This window comes from Oryzias latipes, chromosome 3 (genome assembly GCF_002234675.1).
Source record: "Oryzias latipes chromosome 3, ASM223467v1".
Lineage (NCBI taxonomy): Eukaryota > Metazoa > Chordata > Actinopteri > Beloniformes > Adrianichthyidae > Oryzias > Oryzias latipes.
This window is the reverse complement of record NC_019861.2, coordinates 36,688,745-36,707,363: the sequence shown is the minus strand read 5'-3', so window position 1 is coordinate 36,707,363 and position 18,619 is coordinate 36,688,745. Positions and strand designations below refer to the sequence as shown.

Sequence of the window (18,619 nt, the reverse complement as noted above, 5' to 3'; positions counted from 1 at the left end):
TGAATTCTCATAGTTATGAAGTTCACTTTTTAGTTCAAAAACTTTTTATTTGACTTTTTTTAGGAATAAAGACAGACATAGTGCAAAGTCACAATGGCAAACAGCAGGACTTGACAGAAATAAAAATAATAAAAATAGAAATAAAATAATTACAATTTTAAAATACAACAAACAGAACAGAACCAAAAAAAGGGGAAAAAAAACAACCTTTCCCCTCCCATTCTGTCACTGCCAGCTCTCTATGGCAGGGTTCCAGCACAATGGCATCACATGCTGAGTTCGAAGCCGGCCTATGTTATACACAGTAATGTACCCTGGTTACCTCGCTCCCATATGTGCTGAAATTTCTCCAGAAAAGGGCCCCACATCTTCTGAAAGTTCCTGCTCGTATGATTGAGTGAGAACCTGATCTTCTCGAGTTGCAAACTAGACATGGTATCTGCCAACCATTGCTTGTGAGTCCTTCCACTTAACCAGGACTGCACGTCTGGCCAAGAGGGCGGCAAAAGACAAATTTTGTCGTTTTTCTCGGGTCTGAGTCACCCTCTCCTCAGTGATCCCAAACAGAGTGGTCAGATGGTTTGGCTGGAGAGAGACTTTAAGTATCCAGGATAAAGTTTGAAACACCTCCATCCAAAATCCGCTGAGGAAAGTACAATTTAAAAAAAAAAATAAGGCCAGTACATGTGAATAAGGGTGGCTTCCCCAGTTATACAATTATCACAGTAAGAACTGATATTTGGGTAGATGTGAGATACTTTAGACTTTGAGATGTGTGACCTGTGTACAACTTTAAATTGGATTAGACAGTGGCAAGCACAGAGAGATGAAGAGTTCACTTGTCTAAATATTAAATTCCAGGTTTCTGGAGATAAGACATCTTCAGATACCCCTCCCATGCTGTTCTGAGCTGGGCCACACAGTAAGTTTATAGGTTTGCCAGCCAGTTGTATAGAACTGAAATAAGTCTCTTGTGGGACGGGTTCAACGAAAGGACGGTCTCAACAGCTGTTATGTCTGGGACGGTGGCAATGCCAGGCCTGAGAGTGAAGATGCCGTCTAATTTGCAGGTATCTGAAAAATATCTAATTTTACAAAACCAAATGTTCTGCTTAGCTGCTGAAATGAGGCCAGGGTGTTATCCAAAAACAGATCACAAAGACCATAATGATTCCTAAACTGAACCTATATCCTTTGAGAGTGTTTAACCACTGGGTTGCAGATGACTGTAATGGAGGGGAGAGGGAGAGAAGCACCCAGCAATGCAGGAAGAGAAGTGTTTCTGCTCAAGTATAGTTCCAGCTCCACCCAGTCGGGGGAGAAAGATTGTTCAGCATAAAATGCCAAGAATGCCACACAGTGCAAATTTGCAGCCCAATAATAGAGTCAGAAATTTGGAAGGGCAAACCCCCCGGTGGACTTGGTTTTCTGCAGATGAAGTTTACTAAGATGAGGATGTTTTCCCTGCCAGATAAAGGAGGAGATGATTGAGTTGAGCTGGTTAAAAAAGGAACGGGGAATAAAAACTGGCAAGAACTGAAATAAGTATAAAAATTTGGGCAGGATGTTCCTCTTTATAGAATTAATCTGGCCCACCAGTGACATAGGTGACCACTGTGTAAATGTTTGATTTGTTTTGTTCAGTGAGGTAGTGAGGTTTTCTTTGAATAAATCTTTGTTACTTTGTGATCGATATTCCCAAAAGTGAGCGACCTTGGGAGCATTTCGGGCAGTCATTCTCAAGCAGGCGGTTACTTAGGCCACTCCCCTAGGGCGGGTCAGTTAATCAACTCACCTGTGCAGCATCCTATTTAAGTCCAGGTGTGTAAGTTGTTCATCCTTTACTGCAGCACTGCGTTCTTTGCCCCACCCTCCTCCCCGGCCACCACCTGCGAGCTCTGTTAGGGTAGTTATTACCCAAAAGTTTATGGAAATTTGTCTCATGGAATTGCACGGAGTCTTATGCCAAAACTAAAAGAATGTGAAAGGGCAATTTAAAGGAATGTGAAATGCCAACTAAGAGGAATGTGAAATGCTAACTTAGAGGAATTCAATTCAATTCAATTTTACTTGTATAGCCCAAATTCACAACAACAGTCATCACAATGGGCTTTCCTATAGGTAATTGAAAAAGTTAAACAAAAAATCAAAAGGATTATGAATACATAGAATTCAATAGGAAAATACTAAATTGAAATAACAAACTGACTAAGCTATACTGGGCATCCCTGCCCTTAGACCCCCCTTCACGGTAAGGAAAAACTTCTAAAAAAAACGGATTCTGGAAAAAACCTCAGGGGTGCCCACATGAAGGAGGGATCCTCCCCCAGGACGGACAGGCGATTTACCAGAACTCATAGAGAAAAATTAACTTATTAACCCTACAACTACATATTTAAAGTCCAGCAGACGAGCTTCATCCAGCCGTGGTTGGGGGGACAGTCAAAGGCGCAAGTCGAGCCGGAGACAGGATCCACAGCCAGATGTAGGAGCAGGAGCAGAGACGAGGTAGACGGTCAGGAACTGGAGCACGGATGAAACAACTGGAATTTGGAAGCACTCCCACTCCCCAGGGGGGGAAAGAGGGAAAGAGGGACAATACATGAATCACTGCACCAAACAGAGGCATGGAGAACTAAATGATAAATGATGATCAAGAATAGAGGAGAGGAAGAGTAGAAGTAGATGAGAAAAGAGGACAGAACCCCAGAGCACCATAGTTACCCCAGCTTCAACTTCTAGCAGCCTTTTAAAAGAAATAGTTATTGTTATTAAGTTTAATTTAAACAGATTAACATTAAGTTAAATAATCTCTGAATACTAGCTAGTCTGACAATAAGCCTGTCCAAATAGGAATGTTTTCAGTATAACTTTGAATGTAGAAACTGAGTCGGCCTCTCTTACATGAGCTGGGAGTTTATTCCATAAGACAAGGGCTTGGTGACTAAACGCTCTACCTCCAACCGTACTTTTACTAATTCTAGGAACCACAAGCAGTCCTGGACGGGGCCATTCCATGTAAGGCCTTATAGGTTATCAGGAGGATCTTGAACTTGATTCTAGAATCAACTGGGAGCCAATGGAGTGAAACTAACACAGGAGTGATGTGATCTCTTCTGCTGGTTCCAGCTAACAATCTAGCTGCTGCGTTCTGAACAAGCTGGAGACTTCTTAAGGAACTCTTAGGACACGCTGCTAACAAGGAGTTACAGTAATCCAGCCTCGACGTAACAAATGCATGGATGAGTTTTTCAGCATCACTCTTAGAAAGTAGATTTCTGATCTTAGCAATATTCCGCAGGTGAAAAAAGGCAGTTCTACACGCCTGAGATATGTGAGCCTTAAATGATAAATCCTGGTCAAATAAAACCCCAAGGTTTCTAACTGTGAAATTGGGGGCTATGCTTATGCCTAAAATACTGTGGTCGATAGTGTCAAAGGCTGCACTGAGGTCCAACAGGACCAGAATAGAAAGTAGTCCCTTTTCTGAGGCCAATAACAAGTCATTAGAGACTCTAACTAGTGCAGTCTCCGTACTGTGGTGAGGTCTAAACCCCGACTGAAAGTCTTCAATGTGGCTGTTGTCCTGTAGGTGCAGCAGCTAGATTGTTAGAAACATTTGATTACAACTTCCGGTTGGGTGGACGCTGGCATGATTGTTGCCGCTGCTCACCGGTAACTCCTCGTCACCTAACTTTATTTTTCTGGATTTTTGGACTGCAAGTTTTGAGGCAAGATATCACGCTTGTTAAAGTGACACTTGGATTGTGTTGTCGTGCCCTGACAAACAAAATAACAAACTTAATTCAAGTCCGACTGCCTCCTCCCCCTCTCGGAGCCCCCCGTCTGACTTCAGCGTCTGGCCTCCTACAACTTCAACCACCAGATATGTGGTCATCCAACCTGCTCATCTGGTCAGCTCTCACCTGGATTCTCCTCTGGCTCTCCCATCATCCAGTGGCTGGGATTATCCGGTATTCTTCTTTTGAACTTCTTCGGCTTCGCCTCCACATCCCCGCTCCCCCGCCCCCGCTGAACACCTGCACGGATCCTCCGCTCCCACCGCGCCGGAGATACATTCACCGTGGTTCACGTCGGCACTTCAACAAGGACTCATCTGAACCTATCCGCTCCTTCTGGTCATCCACTCGTCGTCATCATCACAACACTGGACGCACTGTGGACCACAGAATTCTGGCCAACCTGGTTAGACCGGCAGCCACGGATGGTCCCGCCGCTCATCTCAACACCGCTTCAGTCAACTTCGGTCTCATTAACATCCGCTCACTTTTGAGCAAGAGTCATCTGATGCAGGACTTAATTTCTAACCGTAAGTTTGACTTTCTCTGTTTAACGGAAACCTGGCAGCATTCAAATGACTTCTCACAACTTAACGATTCCACCCCTCCCGGCTTTGTTTACATCTGCAAACCACGTTGCACTGGTCGCGGGGGAGGTCTCGCGTTATTACATCGCGAGAAGTGGTAAGTCCTGCAGGTTGAGATTCCGTCCTTCAGCTCCATGGAATGCATTGCCTGCATGCTTCCTGGCCCCACCCCAACTGTTCTGGCTGTGGTTTATCGCCCTCCCAAGACAAACTCTGACTTTTTAAATGAACTTGGAACTCTTCTCTCCCATCTCTCATCCCTCTCACCCAATGTAATAATGATGGGTGATTTCAATGTTCACTTTGACAATAGCCTTCTTCCTCTCACCAGAGACTTCAGCTCATGTTTAGACAGCCTTAACTTTACCCAGCACGTCAGTTCTCCTACCCACTCTAAAGGACATATCTTAGATTTAGTTTGCTGCTCTGGATTAATCCCAACTAAGTGCTCTGCTGATGAAATTCTTGTAACCGATCATTTTCTTGTGTCATTTAACATCTCCATCACTCTGTCACCAAACCCTCCCGTCTCATGTCTTTTCGTAATGTTAAAAATATCAATGTGAACGCACTTTCCTCATTCATACGTGATATTCCGATCCCTAACACACCAAACCCTGATGAACTCGTCTCCTCCTACAACAACCTTCTTTCAGATTCTCTCAACCATCTCGCTCCTGTCAAAACTCGCCCTGTCTCCTTTTCCAAATCTGCTCCCTGGTTCACCCCTGAGCTCCGTCTCATGAAAGCCAAAGGTCGCCAGCTTGAGCGACTCTATAAAAGAACTGGCTTAACCGTTCACAAGAAAATTTATATATCACATATCACTCAGTATAAGGACCTGGTTTCTACCACAAAAACAAACTATTTTTCTGAACTCATCTCCACAAACAAAGGCAACTCAAAAACTCTCTTCTCTCTGATGAACACTATTTTCAACCCCCCTGACTCTCTCCTTCCCCATTTCTTTTCCATTGAAACCTGTAACTCCCTCATGTCGTTCTTTAACCATAAAATTCAAGTCCTCCATCAACAGCTTAGCTCTTCTCTCCTCCCTCCCATCCCTGACTATTTTCCCCTCAATCACATGTTTTCCTCCTTTCAACTGCCTGACCACGAGGAAATTTCCTCTCTCATCCTTAAATCCAAACCGACCACCTGTTCTCTTGATCCCCTCCCAACATCCTTAGTTATAGCCTGCCTCCCATCTCTCCTTCCGCTCATTACTGCCATTATTCATTCCTCACTCTCATCTGGTACTGTCCCATCACTTTTTAAAACGGCAGCTGTAAAACCCATCCTGAAAAAACCCGGTTCAGATCCCAACGTATTCAATAATCTCCGTCCAATTTCCAACCTTCCCTTCATTTCCAAAATTCTAGAGAAAATAGTCGCCTCTCAACTCTATGATCATCTGAAACACAATAATCTTCTGGAACCTTTTCAGTCTGGCTTCCGCCCCTCCCACAGCACGGAGACTGCTTTGCTCAAGATCACCAATTTTCTTCTCATTGCAGCTGATTCTGGCCTCCTCACCATCCTCATCCTCCTTGACCTGAGTGCAGCCTTTGATACCATTTCTCATTCCATCCTCCTCCAAAGGTTCTCCTCCCTTGGTATCACCTCCACCCCCCTCCGTTGGTTTCAATCCTACCTCTCTGACCGCACCCAATTCATTCATCTTAAATCATTTAAATCTCAGCCTTCCTCTGTCTCTTCTGGTGTCCCCCAAGGTTCTGTCCTTGGGCCTCTTCTTTTCATTACTTCTCTTCTTCCCCTTGGCAATATCTTCCGTAAATATAATGTTAATTTTCACTGTTTTGCGGATGACACCCAGCTCTATGTATCCAGTAAACCTGACTCCTCTCTTCCACCCTCCTTTCTCCACTCCTGTCTATCTGAAATAAAAAACTGGTTCACCTTGAACCTTCTCAAACTCAATAGTGATAAAACTGAGCTACTTCTAGTAGGTTCCAAATCCACCCTCTCCAAAGGCACAAGTCTAACTCTTTCCATTGATTCATCCTATGTCTCCCCCTCCCCTCAGGTAAAGAGTCTGGGTGTCATCCTAGATAGCACCTTATCTTTCCAGTCCCACATCAATAACATTACTCGGTCAGCCCATTTCCATCTACGCAACATTAATCGTATACGCCCCTCCCTCACTGTCCCCTCTGCTTCTATCCTGGTTCACAGTCTGGTCACTTCCCGTTTAGATTATTGTAATTCTCTCCTCTTTGGTCTCCCACAAAAAACCCTCAATAAGCTTCAACTGGTCCAGAACTCAGCTGCCCGCATCATCTCCAGAACCCCCTCCTTCAGTCACATCACTCCAGTTTTCCACCAGCTGCACTGGCTCCCCATAACCTCCAGGATCCAATTCAAACTCCTCCTGTTCACCTTTAAGGCCCTCCATAACCTGGCTCCTCCTTATCTCTCCGACCTCCTTCATATCAAAACCCCCTCTCGTTCTCTTCGGTCCTCCTCCTCTGTTCAGCTCTCTGTCCCTCCCGCCCGACTTGTCACAATGGGAAGCAGAGCCTTCAGCTGCTCTGCTCCCAAACTCTGGAATTCCCTCCCTCCTGACCTCCGTAACATAGACTCTCTGCCTACTTTCAGATCTAAACTCAAAACCTATCTGTTCATTTCTGCCTTCCCATCCTGATTCACTTTTTATTTTATCTACTATTTTTATTGTGCTTTTAATGTCTATTTTTAACCTTTGTTTTGTAAAGTGTCCTTGGGTTTCTTGAAAGGCGCTTTAAATAAAATGGATTATTATTATTATTATTATTAAAGCTGCTCAACTACAACTCTTTCTAGGATTTTAGAAATAAAGGGGAGGTTTGATATCGGTCTATAGTTGGCCAAGATGCTATGATCCAAACTGAGTTTTTTCAGAAGAGGTTTAACAACTGCATAGTTAAAAGAATGTGGTACGTAACCCGTTTCCAGAGAGGTATTTATCATTGTTAATATGGGATCATTAATTAGGGGAAAAGTTTCTTTAAAAAGTCTAGTGGGAATTGGGTCTAACAGACACGATGAGGATTTGGAGGACGTAATAATTGATGTTATTTCCGCTTGATCCACAGCAGTGAAGCAGTCTAATGTTACAGAGGTTTCTATGGATGCCTCCATTTCTACCGCTTCAGCCTGTTCTGGGCTGATAGTAGGAATAACTTGATTTAACTTATGTCTAATATTTGAGATTTTACTATCGAAAAATGTAAGAAAATCATCAGAGCTGAGAGAAACAGGAACATGTGGTTCTACTGAGCTCTGACTGCGAGTTAATTTAGCAATAGTGCTAAAAAGAAATCTTGGATTGTTTCCATTCTCTGATATTAAGGTTGAATAGTACTGGCTTCTAGCTCTACGCAGAGCTTTTTTATAATTTAATAGGCTAAGTTTCCAGATATCCAGAGACTGCTCTGAACCGGAGCGGCGCCATTCTCCTTCCAACTTACGGGTTTCTTGTTTAAGAGAACGAGTTTCAGCGTTAAACCACGGTGCTACTCGGTTTTGTTTCAAGGGGGCAACAACACCAAGTTTACTCCTGAGGGCTTGTAAGGCATCATTAACAAAGTGGTCATTTATACTAGGACTGATGCTATGGGAGCTGGTCTCAGAGTATTTTCTCAGAATATCACTAAGTACTGGCTGAACTGTGTGTTTTAACTGAACAAGGTCCAGGGTGTGCTTATGACAGTGAGTGGGTTCATTCACACTTTGGGTGAAACCAACATCATCTAATAAAGCTGCAAAAGCCTTTCCTAGACAGTCATTGGGGTCATCAACATGAATATTAAAATCCCCTAATATTATAGTTTGATCAGAATCTAAGACAATAGTCGATAGGAAGTCAGAAAACTCAGTTAGAAATTCTGAATACAGGCCGGGGGGGGGGTAAACAATTATGAATAAAACAGGTTTTCGAGTCTTTCTGTTTGGGTGATTTATAGACAATATGATGCTTTCAAAGGAATTATAAGCATTTTTAATTTTACGGCTGAGAATTAAGCTAGACTGTGATATTACTGCCAAACCACCTCCTTTCCCTGAAATCCTGGATTTCTGATACTTAGCATAAGTGGGGTGGGGGTGGGGGGTTATTCAGTCTAACATAATCATCCTGTTGGAGCCAAGTTTCTGTTAAGGCTAGAAGACTAAGGTTGTTATCAATGATTAACTCGTTAACTTAGAGGGACTTAGAGGAAATGGATGGAATGTTTAATAAACCACATTTAATGACATCATAATTCTGCTTGTGAGAACTGCTGTCTGTCACTTTAAGGTTTCTATGATGCGCTGCTTTCATTTGTCTTTCAGCACATAAGCTAAAGCTCGAACCTGCTTGACTTTCCCTGCATGGGTTTTGCACCGGCACTAACCCTAAGGGAGGCTCAGAGGAGCGTTTTACACTGCTGCTCTGCGCCCGGGTCTCGTCTGTGGGTTGTCAGGTTAACAGACTAAGGCTAGCAGAAATGTTTCTAGAAAGAAGAGCGGCACCGTCCCGAGTGGGATGGACGCCATCTCTCCGCATGAGACCGGGCTTCCCCCAAAACGCGCTCCAGTTATCCACAAAACCAACGCCGTTTTCTGGGCACCATCTAGAAAGCCAGCAGTTAAATGATGAAAAGCGGCTGTACATTTCATCACTGACTAAGTTTGGCAGGGGACCAGAGAAAGTTACAGTGTCGGACATCGTCTTAGCCAGTTTACACACCGAAGCTACGTTTAAATTAACCACCTCTGCCTCCGTCGGGCATCATTACTGCCTGCGTGAATCACGACTCGACGGAACCTGGACTTACTCTGAGCTAACATCCTAAGGTTCCCCTCAATGTCACCAACTCTGGCCCCCGGATAACACCTGACTGTAGCCGCTGGGAGCTCCACGTTTCTAACTTCAGAAGAGCCGATAACCAGAGTTGAGTGTTCAGCGGGTGTGTCGCTGAGGGGGGAGAACCTATTACTAACGTGGAGTCTCGGGTGCTCTAAGTTTTTGCGTTTAGCACTATGTTTCCTCCCAACCGGTACAAACCCCTGACTGTCTCCCGGCTGCTGGGAAGACGCTGGGGTGCTAACTAAGTTAGCCCTGGTAGCGCGGCCCGCGCTACGAATAACGACCTGGCTAGCCAGCTTAGCTTCCACTGTGCTAACTGCTCCAGCCTGGCCTCCAAGTCTAACACAAGACTACACATAACACACCTACCGCTGTCTTCACTAAAGGAGGCAGGATCCTCACTAAACATATGGCACATGGAGCAGGAGAGAGGGGGAAAGGCAGAAGGAGTGGTGGCCATGCTAGGTTCTAAGCTAGGCTAGCAGTGTTTAGGTAAAGAGAAGTGGTTTATTTAGCACACTGAGAAAAGTGAACACCAAGCGGTTTAACAGTAGTGTTTTCACTACTAAAATGTGCTAGAAGTGAGTGTGAATATTAAACAAAATAACACTAAAAGTGAGCAATAGTAGTCAGGCTAGTGCCAAACAAGATAGCCTCAGTCAAGCACTACCAAGAACAGTGGAATACGCTTACCCGGAAATGACGTCACAGGAGAAAAGATGCGAAATGCTAACTTAAAGGAAAGTGAATGTCAAAGAATGTGAAAGCCAAAAAAAGATGTGAAATAAATTTTTTACTGCATGAGTTGACTGACTGAAATGCGAATTTGTGTTTTTCCACTATAAAAAGTAAGTTTGAATAGTCCAGACCGAACGCTTGATTATTGATGGAAAAGAGCCCATTTATGCTGAGATACAGTTTGTAACCAGACAGTTATCAAACTGACAGGGCTAAAGTCAGTGAGGTCCCTGGGTTTGAAATAATAATCAGAAGGTCATCAGCATACAACTAGACTTTATTTTCTCTGGAGTTCCTTAGAATACCAGTTATGTCTTTACAGCCTCGTTGGGCTGCAGCAAGCAGCTCAATAGCTAGGTCAAAGAGCAGAGGGCTAAGAGGGCACCCCTGGCGAGTTCCTCTGTGTAAATCAAAGGGGCCAAATCTATCAAGCACTGAAAAAATGAAGTTGAATTCTATCCTGTCAAAAGCTTTTTCAGTATCGACAGATACAACGCACTCAGGGACCCCCCCCCCCCCTGGGAGAGGTGTACATTATGTTAAGTAACCGGCGTTTATCAAAATATAGATGCCTGTGTTTAACGAAACCTGGTTAACCCTTTGAGATAATTATAGGGAGGATATTCTCCAACCTACAAGCCAGCACCTTAGCCAAGATCTTTGTGTCTGTATTCAAGAGTGAGATTGGTCTGTATGAGGCACAGTCAGCTGGGTCTTTACTTTTTTTAGCAATGAGGGTGGCTGAACAACCTAACGGCTAAACAGCCAACAACCTATCCCACCGGGATAGGTTCCGGCAGCCCCGTGACCCCGAAAGAAACGCACAATTAAATTCTTTCTTTGCTGTCTGCTCCGAATGACAAAAGTATAGAGGAAACTGAAACAATTCACACACAACATACACACAAAAACACAAGATGTCGAGTGGCAATTCTAAAAGTGCAAATGTGCAAAAGTGACAATAATAGTAGCGAACAATGAGTATGTGCAAAGGTGCAGTTTGTTGTTGCAGACTCCTTTCAGCTGTTCAGGAACCTGATGGCAAAGGGAAAGAAAGAGTTCTTGAGTCTGGTGGTCCTGCACTTCACACTCCTATACCTCCGTTCTGAGGGGAGGAGAGTGAACAGTTCTCGTTGCGGGTGGGTGGGGTCCTTGACGATGGCGGCAGCTCTCCTGCAGACCCTGCGTTTGTATGTGCTCTGCAGCGAGGGAAGAGGAGTCCTGATGATCTTGGACGCAGTCTTCACCACTCTCTGCAGGCATTTGCGGTCCATGGCGGTAGAGCTGCCGTACCCTGTGATGCAACTGGTCAGAATGGACTCAACCATGCAGCTGTAGAAGTTGCTGAGGATCTTTGGGGACATGCCGAACCTCCTCAGCCTCCTCAGAAAGTACAGCCGCTGATGAGCTTTCTTCACCAGCTGTGACGTGTTTAGTGTCCAGGTGAGGTCCTGGCTGAGATGGATCACCAGATATTTGAAGCTGCTCACCCTCTCCACTTCCAGACCCCAGATAAGAAGCGGCTGATGAGGGTTCCTTCTCTCCTTCCTCATGTCCACCATCATCTCCTTTGTCTTGTCTGTGTTGAGGGTGAGGTTGTTGTCCTCACACCATGTCACCAGACTGGCCACCTCCCTCCTGTAGGCTGCTTCGTCCCCACCAATGATGCGTCCTATCACAGCAGTGTCGTCAGCTAACGTCAGGATGATGTTGTCCTTCTGAGAGGCCACACAGTCATGGGTGAACAGAGTGTAGAGGATGGGGCTGAGAACACAGCCCTGTGGTGTGCCAGTGTTCGTGATGATGCTGGCTATAGTCCTGTTCCCTATTCTGACAGACTGAGGCCTGCCAGTCAGAAAGTCCAGGAGCCAGTCACAGATGATGGGGTGTATTCTAAGGGAGAACAGTTTGTGGGCGAGTTTGTGAGGAACGGCCGAGCTGAATGCAGAAGTGTTGTCAATAAAGAGCATCCTGATGTAGGAGTCCTTATTCTCCAGGTGTGAGAGGGAGGTAATGGCATCCAAGGTGGACCTGTTGGGCTGGTATGCGTACTGGAGGGGGTCTAGTGTGTCTGGAATGCTGCTCTGAATGTGGGTCAGCATCACTCTCTCAAAGCACTTTATAATGATCGGAGTGAGTGCTACTGGTGTGTAGCTACAGTGCTCCAAATCATCACTTTTTATTAAACTTTCTGTTGCTGCTGTAAGTCCAACAGGTTTATCATCTAGTTTTTTTCTGGATACTGTTCAAAATCGCAGCATGTTCCACTGTTTCATCAGCTAAAATTACATGCTACACAGGTAACATGACCGCAGGGGTGTCACAAGAACAGGCAGATGGCTAGATCCAAATGCAGCAGCTTTATTAGCTCAGCTAAAATTCCACATAGCTAAATCAGCATCAGGCAGATAGGGGTCAATAACAAGCATGAAATCATCAGAGGAGAGATGGGGATAGTATGTAATGAGGGTTGGTTGAGTGAATGAAAGTCAGGTGAGTGGCATACAGGAAGTATGCTGGGAGATGAAGTGTATTCAGTACTCTGGAGACTGCTCCCGCCGGTGACCAGGCAAGGAGACAGTGCTTTGACTTCTGACAAGAGCTGTCTCATGCTTGTTTACCTAACATGCAGACGGTAGAGGAGGACAAAAGAAATTCACCAAAAGGAGAGCTAATAAACATGACTCATTTGATGCAAATGTTTATTCGCCATGTGGAAAATTTCCCAAAACAATAAGACAAAAATATTTGGTTTTACCTTTGACATGTCTGTCTTAAATACAACTTTTCATTGCTTTAAACCATTGACTGTAAAAAAAGAACTGGACATGCTGAGTTTTACGTCATATATAGAAAATGGTTTACTTCCATTTACAAATGAATAAAGTCAATTCAAATTAATTTTTCTGCATACAGACTTCACCAAGTTGGTACCAAATAATGTTACTAAGAGGTGATTGGTTCAAGTTGATCTGAGTCAACATTGTCTCACCAATCAGGAGTGAACTTGTTGGAAAGCCTTGAAAGCAAGCTCAGAGAATCTGTCAATCAAACTAAAGGGTGTCAAATTATGACGTTAATCGTGATTAATTGATTACAGAGATTTAATGTTATTTCCAGATTGAACAGCTGCTTCAGCAAAGTCACTTTTTTTAGTTTTATCTTTATCTTTTACTGTGCTTCAATGTAACCAATTTAAATTAAAATACCTCAAAATTAGGCTTTTCAAAGCAATTATTAGGGTAAAAATAATTGCAATTACATTAGATGAATTAATGACAGGTTGTGATAATTAATTGCACAAAATAATTAATGGCATGACAGCACTAAGTCAGGCTCCACCTACTTACCTAACAGGAAGTGGGTACTTCCTGTTTGGAACGCCATATAAAACAAACATTTAAATTGTACAAATCATGAAAAGTAGTTGCACTTCATTGTTGTAGTCTCTAATGCTTTAATGTCATTTATCACCTTCATAGTAGTGGGGTTGGTACTCTTTCAACACGGACTAAAGATTCCAGAATTTTGGATAGAACACATAAATGTGATATTGGTGAGCAGCACAGATTGATCACCTCCTTTTAATGAAGGCAAAACAAAATCTGATTTCCAAATTGATGGAATTTCTTTAGTTTTGACTGAAACATTAAAAAGCATTGTAAGTGGTTCTGCAATCAAATCTGCTGCAAGTTTAAAAAAGGAAGGCTCCATAAAGTGTTGCCAGGAGGTTTTCTGTGATCCAATGCCTTTAAAGCTTCATGCACTTCATGCACAGTAAAAGGTACAAAGTTAAATGGGTCCCCAGAAACCATAGAGGATTCTGTGCAGGAATTTGTTGAAGACTTTCCTGCAGAATCAAACAAAGAACCTGATGATAAAAAATGCTCATTAAAGCAATTTAGGAGCTCAGTTTTATCATTAACTACGACTGAATCGTTAACAACAGACGTAGGAAGAGCTTGAATAATTTTAGTCACAGAAAGAGACTTGATCACTTTCCAGAATTTCCATGGGTTATTAAGGTTGTCAGTAGTGACAGACAAAAAATATTCTGATTTGGCCTTTTTCATAAGAGAAGTTTATTCCTAAGCTGTTTAAAAACAGACCAGTATGTGGAAGAATCCGTTTGTCATGTAAAATATCTGCAATTCCTGTGAAAACCAAATCTTATGTCATTTTATCAGAGCTGGTATGATTTTTGTTCAACAAGTTGGTTTGTGTTTGCTGTGAGGTTCTGTGTTGTGGAGATTCTCAGGATAACCTGCATGGGGGTATTCCAGAAAGCAGGTTATGCTAGTTACCACGGTAAGTTTGAGGCTAAGGAAGTGGATAACCTCAGCTTTCGGTTCCAGAAATAGAGGCATGTTTCTGGGTAGGTCCAGTTGCCATGGCAACTCATGCTCTGAACATAACCTGGTCCGGAGCAGGTTTAGTTGAAGGTCAGTTTGTTTTCAGAGAGGTGAAGGAGCATGGCGTGTTCATTTGAAGATGATTTAGTGGATGAAGAAGCTCAGCAGTGACGTGCAGTCAGGAGAGGCAGGTGGGGCTGTGCCTCACCTGTCATTATGGGAAGAAAAGAGAAAAAATAAATTCAAATATTATATTTAATCAGTAATTTGTGCTTTGCAGTCGTTTTCCATTTAAATGTAACATTTTTGGGTGTTTTTTCTTTTCAAAATCGCTGAATTTCCGCATTTGCCGTTCAGATACTAAGAAGTGACGTGCGATGAGGCACCAGCCCGCTGAGCCTCACCTTGGGCAATACCTATGCAGTCAGACGGTACTGCTGTTTCTCTGTATGTGGGTTCAATCACTTGTACTATATTAGCTGAGTATACATAATTTAGCAGATGTATATGATGTACAGTGTTTGTTATTATAAATAACTGTATGTGAGGGACGTGTTTCTTGTGCTGAGTGCTAAACGCCGGCAAAAAAGCCGCTGGGTGAGGCCAGCAGTTCTCATGCCTCATGTTAGGGGGCGCCGGTGAGCCCTGAGATTATGAAGCTAAAAAATAATAGAATAAGTGAAAGCAAGCGGCAAGTCATTTTCTTCAGAAGGAGCGGCGTATGGGCTTTATTTACAAGTAAAGGTAAGACGATAATAAGGTTTGTGCTTTTTTCTATGCTGCAGTTTGTATATGAAAAAAACCATGTTGAAATGATATTTTAAACAAAACATGTTAACTGTTGTCAATCAAATGGTGAATTAGTTACTCAGTATGGTTCATGTTTGTACATCTGACTGATGACGTCAGTGCCTCACCAGCCATTAACCTCACTGCACGTCACTGAAGCTCAGATAATACTTTTTCCACCGTGAGAGTATGACAAGATCACATACGGATGTTGGAAAAATAAACTTTTTTACTTTAATCTAACTTAATTATTTGCTTCAGTTAAATTCATTAAAAATATATTTTTTTGTTAAGTCCGTTTAAAAATAACATGTAGTTATCAGACATTTATTTTACTTTCTTTCAAATTAATTCAATAAAGCAGGTGTAACTTCGGTGCTGCTGTCAGATCGGCAACGCAAGGGATTGTGGGATACCATTCCCTTTGCCTCCCTGGACGGATTTGGCTTTAAGTGTGGTTTTTTGACCAAATGTGTTTAGTTGATTAGCTGTTTTACTGTGTTTTGTCAGTTATTTTGTCCTACTTTGCTTTAGTCTCTGCACCATGAGTGAGAGGGAGGGAGAGAATGATGAGTTTATAAAGCACCCCTACACACAGATACTGTAGTGGTAATGTTGGAAAATTCCTACATGAATATGCACTATTACCAAATTGTTTCTTTCTTTTTCTTGTTATAAAAATGAGAATATCTGCCGGCTCAAATTTAGACATATGAGACTTCAAGAATTATAATTCATTAAGATGGAAAAAATATTAATTAAATTGAAGTAATATGACATTTAGTTAGATAAATATGTAAAATTGAGTTGTATAAACAATTATTGAGTTTTATAGACTTAAGAAATTAGATTTATTAAATTTAAGTCAATTACTTGTTACCAATAGAAGTAATTCATTTAAGGTGGCTAAATTGGTTAAGTTACATATATATATGCGTCACAAGGAAAATAGAAATAAGATCAGAAACTCGGGCGATTACTTTGTCTGTTCTTTAACTACAAGCAGAAACTCTTTTTGCTGATGATGCAGCCGTGTTACTTTATTGATGGACGTGTAATCTTCATAACCCGTCATTAATTTCCGACTCTGTCTCACTGAAGTATAGCTCTCCCTTTTTTTCTCCACGCGTTTCCATGATGACTCCAGAAATCGGCGATCCATTGAGAATGTCTTTATGTACTTGACATGCACGTGCATTAACCCAGGGTTACCAAGTCGAGCGTATTTACGCCAACTCATATCCGGTCTTTTTTAACCGACATACCCAGACTAAGCATGTTCAGGCGGATTTTAAACTAGTTAGTTTAGAAACTAATTAGTTTAAAAGGCTAGTTTAAACATGCTTCCTGAATACCCCCCAGGTGATCATCAGTGAGCCACCTGTCTGCTGTTTTGTTAGACTTCATCTCTGAGAAAAGCTTCCAAGTCAGTCTAGACTTTCCTTCCATGGATGTGTTTTGTCTGTAACATCTGCATGAATCTCTGTCATCAGGAGGAACTCGTTTTGGAGCTCGTTAATGATCCAGACTGCAAACCCAAAAAGCGCTATTATTCCTTTGGATGGCACATGGTGCTCCTGGCCGGGGTTACTGTCATGGTGAGTCACACTTTCACACCGTCTGCACTAATCGACAACTCCACCACATATGAATGTATACAGAAGGAACTAGCTTGTAGTTTTGCCATCAAATGGGTTTGTTTCAATTTGAAGCTCTTGTCTGTCCTGTTCTTGTTGAGATTTTGACCACAAATGCACCTTTCTAAAACTGGGACAAACAAGCTTAACAGTTATGGGAACATGTCCCCACCAAAAACGTTAAATAAAACATATTCCCCAACTTCAAACAGCACTAAGGTTAAATTCATTCAAGCTAAAGTTTGAACGCTGGAGGCCGTGCAGAGGCTCATAGGTTCTGTCAAAATGCTGAAGGCAAAGTGATCATAAGTTCACTGAATTTCACTGAAAAGTTTCAAATTTGACATTGACCTGCTTGATGGGTCAGAGTGACGTGTAAAATACTCTGAAAAAAGACAGTTGTCATGGTGATGAGCTGTGAAAAACATGTTTACGTCTGCATGTGTGAAAGCAGAGATTCAGCGCTGCAGTGCAAACTGTGAGGAAGAAAGAATCATCTTTGGCATATTCAGGTGCTTTCCTTTACTCTGTCACCTTCCTTCACACTGCTTCATCACATTTTAATGTGATGCCTTCTCTAGACTGCATCTGGACCTAAATGTTTTCAAGACAAAATCTTGTGGTTTGGCAAGAAGGGACGCGTTCCTTCAAATCCTCCTTCAAATCCTCCCAATATCTCCACTCTTGATGACACTCCTCTAGATCAGGTCACAGAGTATAATAATAATTCACTTTATTTCAGACTTGGATGTGGTCCATAGAAGAAGATAAAAATGCAAGATACATAATAAAATAAAATAAAATTAAAATTAAAAAGAGTATAATCGCTCTATCCAGTGTTTCCTTAAGGCGGAAGTGTAGCGGCAGGAGCTTTATTTGGAATCAGTCAGAGACATTATAATTGTGTTTTTAGATTTGTTCAGGCGTTCCATGAGGCTGTATGTTAGCTTACGTAGTAGAGCATTACAAGTGGGGATGTGAGCATTGACAAACAGCTGACTGACTCTGTACCACCTGGGCTCCTGTAGCAGAAGCCTAAAAGCATCAATATTGGCCACTAAGAATTTACGGAATGTTCCACGTCCATAGTTCCACCGAAGTGGGGCCTTATACAGAGGAGTGCAGTAAACTCTGAACCAGATCCAGACTGATAGGATGGTAATGGAGAACCAACCAGACATTGTAGTGGTGGATAAAGAACAGAGGAAAGCCATTGTGGTGGATGTGGCAGTGACAAGCATGTGTGTGTGTGTGTCTGTCTGTCTGTCTATCTATAAACAAAACCTCACATCGTGGCCCCTTTAAGGCCCCTTGGTGGTGAGGGGACATCACTGTGAGTAATCAGGAGATGTCCCCTCAGTGCCCTACCCGCCAATTTTAACTGCACCCCCTTAGTACACACACCCTTTACTCCTCAAAATATACATTCAAACATAAACACACACACACGCACACACATTTTGCAAGGAAGGTGGGACTTATGACCATCTGTCCCCTACCCCATCCCTGGTGGGGGGTACTGGACCCTTGGCAACAGTGGCCGTGTCCCCTGGGTGCCGGTTTCCTGGGCCCGGCTGTGCTCTCTCCACGCGGGGAGAGGGTTCACATTACACCTGAGCCGGGGGTGTCCGTGTCCCTGTGGGGGGGTTCTGGCCCTTGTCCCTGAGTGCCGGGCCCCGCCAAATTTCCTTTTCCCCGGGGTGACCCCTTCCTGGGTGGGGACGGCTGGCCCCTGCTTTGCTCCTTCCTGGACCAACCGTAGGCCGGGTGGGTGGCTGCCTGGAGCGCAGAGCGGGTCTCCCTTGGGGGGTCCTGGGTCGTACCTGGGGTTGGGGCGGGGGGATGCCCAGAACTCCTGGGTGGTGAT

The 18,619-nt window shown here is 43.2% G+C and overlaps 1 protein-coding gene across 3 annotated transcripts in view; it reads left to right on the top strand.

The window, feature by feature from the left end:
- Positions 1–18,619, top strand: part of LOC105357636 — a 315,534-nt gene that overhangs the window by 236,119 nt on the left and 60,796 nt on the right. For all 3 annotated transcript variants that reach the window (XM_023953741.1, XM_023953739.1, XM_023953740.1), the window contains one exon: positions 16,609–16,713. In XM_023953741.1, coding sequence (XP_023809509.1) covers positions 16,609–16,713 — 105 coding nt within the window. The remainder of the gene's footprint in view (positions 1–16,608; positions 16,714–18,619) is intronic.